Below are 8,422 nucleotides of genomic sequence, written 5' to 3' on the forward strand. Positions count from 1 at the left end.
CTCAGCAGCCCCAGGGGCGCAGCACACCCACAGGTGGGTAAGGTCCCCCAACACCGAGGGAGTGGGCAGCCCCGACAGCGGCCTACCCAGAGCCTTCCCCGGAGTGATGCTCTCTCCCTTCTCCCAACAGGAGCTCGGGGCCACCTCGCTGGGTCTTGGGGGCCAATGGGAGAGAGCCGTCAGTGTTGCTAGGCGACGAGGGACGCCTGTCTTGTCACGCACGCACGTTCCTCCCGCAACCGCACGCCGCGCACGCGCATTCCTCCAGCCTACCGCCGGTGCGCACGCGCGCTGTTCCCGCTCCGTCTCCCCGAAGCGCACGCGCGCTCCTCCCGCCCCCGCCGCGCACGCGCGTTCTCCTCACGCTCCCCCGCCGCGCACGCGCGTTCTCCTCACGCTCCCCCCCCCCGCCGCGCACGCGCGTTCTCCTCACGCACACGCGCGCTCCCTGTAGCGCTCGCAGGTCTGTCGGCGACGCGCGGCCGGTGTCGGCGCTTGTGGAGCCGTCTGCCTACGTGCCCGCGCCCGCCCCGCTGCGGCGCCGCTCGGGCCGCGCCCCCGCCCCTCCGCCTTCGCTGCCCGCCGGGCGGATGCGGGTCGCCAGGCTGAGGGGAGCGACGTAGCCGCCGCCCAGGCCGATCTCCGCTCCTGACCCGGACCCGCCCGGGCGCGAGCCGGCCCGGCCGTCCGCGGGGCGCGGCCCGAGCGAGCGGGCCATGGCCGACCGCGGGTGCCCGCTGGAGGCGGTGCCGCTGCCCGCCGAGGTGCGAGAGAGCCTGGCCGAGCTGGAGCTGGAGCTGTCGGAAGGTGAGCGGCGCGGCCGCGGGGCCCCGCCCGGGAGCTTGCCTGGGCCCTCACACCCGGGACCACGCCACGCTCCCACGCCTGGACGCCGTGGACCGCCGCCCGGCTCCTCGCACCCGGCGCCCGGACCTTGGGGTGGGCGGTGGGTGGCCTGGGCGTTCGGCCTCGGCGCGTGCGCCCGGACCGTTTTTACCTAAGCCGCGCGGAGCTTGTCGCAGCCCAAGGCCGCAGGTCAGGGCTCCGAGCCCGGCCGGACCCAGGGCTGCCTGCGCGCGCTGTGACAGCACTTGCCTGAGAACGACCTTGTTGACCCCTTTACGGAATTTTTAAAAATTAAAAGGAAAAGTTCAATAAATGGTTGAAAAAGACTAGAGTGATTCAGCTTCGGAGGCGGTGGCCGGCACTGCCCTCTGGATGCTGCTGCCCTGCCAGCTGTTTGCTGTCGTTGCCCCAAGAGCAGGTTCTTGCTCAGTGTAATGTTTAACTTTGTTTTGGAAGCGTGAGTGCATCTTCAGCTTTTTAAAGGCAGTTTTTGGTAGTCTTGCTCTTTTGAGTTTCAGGTTGTCTGCTTCGCTGCCCAGTTGGAGGGGGAATTCTCACAGCGGCTTGGAAGTAGGCACGGGCTTGTGCTAACTCACTCAGCCCGCACCAGCCTGACGGGGGGGAGGGGCTGTTGTTTTGAATTCAGCATTCACATTTTTTAAAGTTCTGTGATATGTGATGCATTTTTTAAAAAATGGAAGTGCATTAAGAAATGGATGGGTTTGAGAGTTAGTGATTAGACGCTCTTGGGAAGTATGAAAAACAAATTAGAAATCGGTCTGATGGGAACTGCTCTCTTGAATTTGGTACAGCTTTCCTCCAGGGAAAGTCAAGTAGGTGGACTTTAGATTTTTTCCATTTCGAACATGGTTTTGCAGATTGCTTTTCATTGCTGCGCCCATGTATTAGTTATCCCCTCACTTCCTAGTTGTTTGTGGTTGCATGTTTGAGTGCTTTCTAGGAGCCGATGTTGAGACTGGAGCCTTTCCTCAGAGAGCTCCATAATTCGAATGACAGCACACATGAAGCCGGAGAACTGCTTCTTGTCTGTTGGATCTGTGTACAGCGTCGTCATTGTAGACACATGTGGAGGATGTCTGGGTGAGAAGAGGGTGTGAGATTCCATGTAAACGGAGGGGAACCTAGAGATGTAGCTTGAGCTGGGGAAGGGGGCGAACAAAGTGTTGAAGGGAGGGACAGCAGCGTGCCTCGGCAGCGGAGGAGACAGGAACGCTGGCTTCTGTCCCAGCTCCTAGGCTGGCCCAAATAGGTCAGCGATTATTTGGGGACAGTCACGCTTGGCTTTGCTCCCAGGTGCTTCCACACCCTGACACTGGCTCTTTCAGTTTGTGCTGTGATGGTTGTCGGCACGGGGCCTCCCCATCGGACTCAGATGTTTTGCCATAGGGACTGTGTCTCAGGCAGATTCTTGGCGTCTTCACACAGTGGCTGACATCTGGTGCGTGTCCACGATTTGCCACTGAATTACGGCATCTGTCAGGTTGGGTTTGGGCAGCTGTAGAAGAAAGTGAATGCCAGCCTTAGGGACACCCCGCAGTTCTGTGGAAAGTCAATCAAGTAGTATATGCGGAAGTGCTTTGGAACTGATTGGGTTTTATTTATGTAATTAAAGGAAGGTGTTATTAACGGCACAGCCCTGAAGCCGCTGAAGCTAGTGTCATTGTTATCGTTTTTCTGTTTCGATCAAATAGCAGTAGAAAGTGAGATTGACTTTGACCTGTGGGGGCCCCCAATTTGGCGGGGGTGTGTGTGTGAGATAAACTTCTAGTTCAGAATAAAGTAATGTTAAAATAGGATGGTGTCACAGCACTCACATGTGTCTGAATAAGACACTGCTGAGAGCTTAGCACTGGCACTGTGCCAGGCAGGTTGGAGGGACAGGGACACCGAACACAGACAAAATGCTGCCCACACAGAGGCTGGCAGTGAAGGACAGGTGCTTGGACAACTGGAGGACCCTGCACAGCCCCCTCAGCCGGGACACCAGCGACGAGGAGTCGCGAGTGTGCTCCCGCCTTTATTCGTGGCTCACCTGTGGCCTCGTTCTCCAGCCCCCCTCTCAGCGTTGTGTTGGAGGTGGCCCGCAGGGAAGCCCCTGGTCAGAACGCACTGATTCCTTCCCGTGGAGCAGGTTTGCTGACTTGCTGTCATGGATTCCGAAAGGGGACATAAAGCCCCGCTGCGGTCTTGCTCCTTCACTTTCTGGCTGGCTCACCCTTCCTGCTTAGGGATCGCCTTCACATTGAGCCAGAATGAAGAGATGAGCTGCACAGACCCCACCCTTCTTAGACCTCCCACCCAGGAATGCATAGCAGAATTCACACCTGTGGCCCCTCAGAGCATATCAGAATGTCCGTTGGCAAAAATGAGGTTATTAGAGGTGTAACCTTGGTTTTTTACAGACAATTCCCAGACACTGATGTTTTCCCTGTCATTGTGTCCAGTCACCTTGGGTACCTCGCGACTGGCTCTGGTGCTGCGCAGCATCTGGGCCCTATAATGTGGACAATGGCATCATGATTTTTTGCTTCAGTGGCCTGCGGTGTTTTGCAGAGGAAGCTTCTACACAGCAGGCTGCATTTATCCCACTCCTGTGTCTTTATTCTGGTTAATAGGTCTGTTCTGCAGCTTTAACTTCAGTTTCTCGTTTTCCTGCATTCCGATAACACGGGCCCCGGCCTGGGTAGGGTCTGAGGAAAGCGAGAAAACCCCATTTGAGGGTATGCAGGAAGGGACTTCTCAAAGAGCTTTTTTCTCTTTAAATGTCTCTCATTTCAAAAATTTGTGCTCTAATTAGTTTTCGAGATGACATCCTGACATTGCCTTCACAGCGGTAAACTTCTGTTGTGCTCCCCAGGTATGTTGTGGTAAATCGAAGTTCTCGTGTCCACGTTCTATTTGCGTGTCGAAGCCCAGCCCAAACGTATTCTTGTTTTTTTTCTTTCCACCTCTTTAATTCCTCCCCCTGCCCCACTTCTGCCCCGACCTATGGATGTTGCTGTTTCCCCTTAAGAACTGGATCTCTGAAGGTGAGGCGTCTGCTCCCGCACGCTCCCCGCATGCACCTGGGGCCTGGCGCACCCAGGATATGGTCCATGGCTCCACCTGGGGCGCAAACCCAGGACCTTCTACGTATAAAGCAGACGTACTAACCACTACACTGTGGAGCCACCCCCTGTTTTAAGACTTAAGTGTAAACTTCACTTTATCGTTGAACCTTTGCCTTCCTCCAAGAACAATGTCTCCATCCCAGTTAGGTGCCCGCTGTTCCTTGCCCCTTGGGCACTCATTGTAATCGTCCTTGCAGGATCCATCACCGTATTGTGTTTATCGGCTCGTCTGTTCTTTGCCGCTGCACAGGGAGCATGAATGAGGAAGTTCGATGTGTCTGTCATCGTGTCCTCAGCACCTAGCACATCTCAGGCATTTTAACGAATGTTTGTTGAATTAATAAGAGAGTAAGAATGAGCCATGGGCTTTGCCGTCAGTTTTAAGTCAAGAACCCCTATGATGAATTGAGTCCTTAGCGTTCTGGTAACAGTTTCGCAGTTCAGTGGAGCATAGCAGGGCAGATCTGCCCTCAGGAGCTGCTGGACCCGGATGTGGCATTTGTGCTCTGGCCTTCCAGGAAGAAGACAGCCCGAGACAGGTGTGCTGCGGGTCCTGGCTGAGCTGCAGAGGCCCTGCCCCTGTGAGCTCGAGACCCATCTGAGCGAGTGGGTGGTTCCAGCCCCACGTGGCAACGACCCACCTGTGTTGCACCGGTCCGCACCGCCTTCACCCTGAGGCCATGCTCCTCATTGCCGTGCCACAGAAGCAGGCTTGTTCCTGGGAGGCCGTGGCTCCTGAGGGGACTTTGGCTCAAGGACTGCATATTGGCCTGAAACAGTTGGAGCTGCCTGGCCCTGAAGACTTACCCACCTGCCTTCTTTTCTCATCCTTTTCCCAGGGATCCCCCTGCGTCCCCTCGGGTAGCTCCCCATTCTCCTCCAGCACCCTCCAATGGTCCCCACATAAATCTCTTGCATGCCCGATCCTGTCGTGGCAGCTGCTTCTCAGGAGGCCATGTGTATGGGGTCAGTGGTGTAGACCCACGCTGGGGTCAGCGGTGTGGACCTACGCAGGGAACTGCAGATTAAAACACCGAGACACCACCACACGCCCGTCAGGATGGTCACAGCCCCGATACTGACGACGCCACATGCTGAGAGGACGTGGAGCCACAGGACTCTCGTCGCTGCTGTGGGGGTGCTGCTGGTGCAGCCGCTGTGGGAGACAGTTTGGCAGCTTCTTGCGAAACAAAACACACTCGTACCATACGATCCAGGAGCCTTGCTTTTTGGTATTTGCCATAAGAGATAAAAACTCATGTCCACACGTAACCTGCACACGGACATCTATAGCAGCTTTATTCATAATCACCCAAACTTGGAAGCAGCCAAGGTGCCCTTCAGCAGGTGATGGATAAATAATCTGTGTGCGTCCAGACAGTGGGCTATTCCTCAGCACGAAAGAGAAACGAGTTATCAAGTCAAGAAAAGACACGGAAGAACTGTAAATGCGCGTCGCTTGTGGAAGAAGTCAGTCTGAAAAGGCTGCCGTGTGATTCCAGCTGTATGCCATTCCGGAAAACTGTGGAGACAGAAAGATGGTGGTTACCAGGAGTCGGGGTTGAATGGCAGAGCACAGAGGGTGTTTAGGGCAGTGAAATTCTCTGTGTGATGCCATAGCAGTAGACACGCGTCATTCTCCATCTGTCCAGACCCACAGGATGTGCACAAGAGAGACGCGTAGGGACTGGGTGGTGACGCTGTGTCCGTGCAGTGCGTCACATGTAACAAATGCCCCTCGGCTATGGGAGGCTACATGTCTGTGGGCAGGCTGTGTGGCAGCACTTTGCACCTTCACCTCAATTTTTCTGTGAACCTCAAACCTCAAAAAATTAAGTATTTAAAAGAAAAGTAAAGCAAAGCAAAAAATCCTCAACCTTCTGGAAAATTAGTCTGTAAGCCCAGATGGTTTCACTGACAAATTTTATCAAACATTTAAAAAGGAAATAAAACCAAATTTTATATATCGTCTCTTCTATATACTTATTATTTTTATTTTTAGGATCATTTTAGTCTGAGAAGTTGCAAAAATAGTACATAGAATTCATTCAGTTTACTGAAATGACATATAACCATAGTATGTTATCAAACCATCTTCCATTTTTCTTAATTACAAAGATTTACATGATTATTATGCTGCTAAATTTAAAGAGTTCAAAGTCACGTGAAGTAAAAAATGAGATCCGTCTCATGCCTACCCTGCTTTCTTGGGGTAACCACCATTAAGGGGTTGCTGGCCCCTCCGGACACTTCCTGCACACGCAGAAACAGCTACGTGTGTGTGTATAGATCATTTTGTATAATCAACTAGTCGTTTTTCAACTTGCTAGTTTTACTCAGTAGGATAGCGTGAATCCGTTCGGTACCCACCGCCCTGCCCCGCAAACGCCAGGGCATCTGTAGGGCCGACAGTGATACAGAGTAATGGTGTCTGGCCCCATATTTGCTTCTTCCTCGTTTGATGGGAGACATTTGTCTCCCATCATTTGCTACTATATGCAGCGTTCCCTGCCTGTCCTGTCCCTGTGACCTTGAGGACCTGTCGAGTGTTTTCAAGAATCGGTTTTAGAAATCGTGTTGCTGAGTTAGGGGCTTGGTGATAGCAGTCGTCTGCCGGTGTCCGCAGGGCCCACTGAGGGTACGGAATCCACAGACGCTCACCCTTCTGTGACATGGTGCGGTGCTGGCATGAGACCTCCCACGTCCTGAAGCCATCTCTAGGTTACTCATAACACCCAGTGTGACAGTTGTTACACTGTATTGTTTAGGGAACAATGATAAGGAAAACCGTCTGTACAGACGCCTGACTCGGTGCATGCCGCACGAGTGTAACATTTTCAGAACATTTTCGGTCCACGGTTGGGTCCACAGTTAGTTGAATCTGCAGACGTGGGGTCGTGGTCACAGAGCGCTGGCCGCGTCTTGCATTTTGTGTTTGTGATCCCGAGTCTGCTTTGTGGCAGTGGAGGTCGCCTGGGCCACACATTGCACACCTACCTGGAGGGCCAGTAAAGACAGACCGCCAGAGAAGCTAGTTCTGGATGGGCCCTGGCGTTTTCCACAGGCCCCCCGAGGACTGAGTGCTCAGCCAGGAGAGAGCCCCACCCTGAGGATCCCTAACGCTGTGGGGGCAGGGTCGCCCAGATCTCTGCCATAGGCTGGGGAGTGCGGCTCTGCTGTTTGTCTCTAGCGTTTACTGAACTCGGGGTCAGAAAATTGGATTCGAGTTCCTTTTCTGTCAGCCTGCGACAGCCGTGCGCCTCTCAGCGGCAGGGATCCATTCTGAGAAATGCCTCGTTAGGCGGTTCTGCGAGTGTCCAGTGAGTGGGCAGGACAAGGACGGGGTCGCTGGGGGCCGCGGCAGCCAGCAGTGGACCAGGTGTACTTGTTGCGTTGTGGGTGGTGACGTGGACGTGGCGCGCTTAGACGAAACACAGGCAGTAGCGTGAGGTTTATAACACGGTGCCATTCGGGGAAAGTGAAGATGCGTGGACACAGGCGGTATGGATCTGCAGACCGTATTCAAAGTAAAGGCATTAAATGCAGCAGGACAGTGTCCTGTGGGGAAGGTGGGGGCAGAGGGCAAACAAGTGGAAGGACAGACAGATGGACAGGAGGCTCCGCGGGGCAGGCGGCCCAGTGGAGCTGCTGTCAAAGCAGAGGTCCCAGCAGGGTGGGGGAGGTCCCAGAGCAACTGCCTGCTGGGTAGGCAGGAAAGGTGCTTCCCAGACCCCAGACTCATCTTCTGTAGGACGGTGCATCGGTGTCTACCCAGAGGCCTTCCGTGCGGCCTAACTTAGACGCAGACTTCCGAGGTGTCAGGAGTTTACCCAAGGGAATGGCTGGGAAGCACTCAGTGCTGGGCTTGGGGTGAGGCCATGGGTAGGGGCGAGAATCACCCAGAGAACAAGCTGCCAGCAGAAGCTGTGCATACATCATCGTCTAAAGCCTCCGAAAGACGACAGGCGCACTGTGTGCCCCAGGCCCGCGGGAAAGCAGGCGGAGCAGAACTGGGGAGATGTCTCCATGGAGACGCGCTGGGCTTGTTCTGGAGGGTGTGTCGCACTTTTGGGCTGCGGTCTGCACTGCATCCCAGGACGCCCCCGCCCTCCAGGCTTGTCCCTGGGGATCCCTGACGGATGGTCCTGGCCGCGTCTTCGTCTTCGCTCTGACAAGCTGCAGGGTGCTGACGACCGTGTCAAAGGGGAGTGATTATTTACCTGCAGTGAATCCTCCCCTTCTGGTGTGCAGTCTGCACAGACAGGTACAGTCATGGGACTGCCACCGCGATCGGAACAGAGAGCTTCCTCACCCCCACAAGTCCCTGCCGCCCTGTGTCATCAGGCCTCCCCTTCCTCCCACCCCCTGGCCGCCACCGTCTGCTCTCTGTCCCTACAGTGTTATCTTTTAAATGGGAGAATTCGGTGTGCAGCCTCCGAATGTGA

The 8,422-nt window shown here is 55.0% G+C and overlaps 1 protein-coding gene across 1 annotated transcript; it reads left to right on the top strand.

The window, feature by feature from the left end:
- Positions 1-433: 433 nt before the first annotated feature.
- Positions 434-5,941, top strand: LOC120616404 (uncharacterized). The gene is made up of 2 exons (XM_039879794.1): positions 434-807; positions 4,496-5,941. Exons 1-2 carry the CDS (start codon positions 717-719, stop codon positions 4,651-4,653), a joined length of 249 nt encoding a protein of 82 aa, XP_039735728.1. The 5' UTR covers positions 434-716; the 3' UTR covers positions 4,654-5,941.
- Positions 5,942-8,422: the final 2,481 nt, after the last annotated feature.

This window comes from Pteropus medius, unplaced genomic scaffold, assembly GCF_902729225.1.
Source record: "Pteropus medius unplaced genomic scaffold, Ma_sr-lr_union100, whole genome shotgun sequence".
NCBI classification, from domain to species: Eukaryota; Metazoa; Chordata; class Mammalia; order Chiroptera; family Pteropodidae; genus Pteropus; species Pteropus medius.

Bases quoted from the DNA above. Each gene is read 5' to 3' on its own strand.
- LOC120616404 (XM_039879794.1), top strand. From the start codon at position 717: ATGGCCGACCGCGGGTGCCCGCTGGAGGCGGTGCCGCTGCCCGCCGAG. The intron at 808-4,495 runs GTGAGCGGCGCG...CTGGCCTTCCAG, and splicing joins GGAGCTGGAGCTGTCGGAAG to GAAGAAGACAGCCCGAGACA.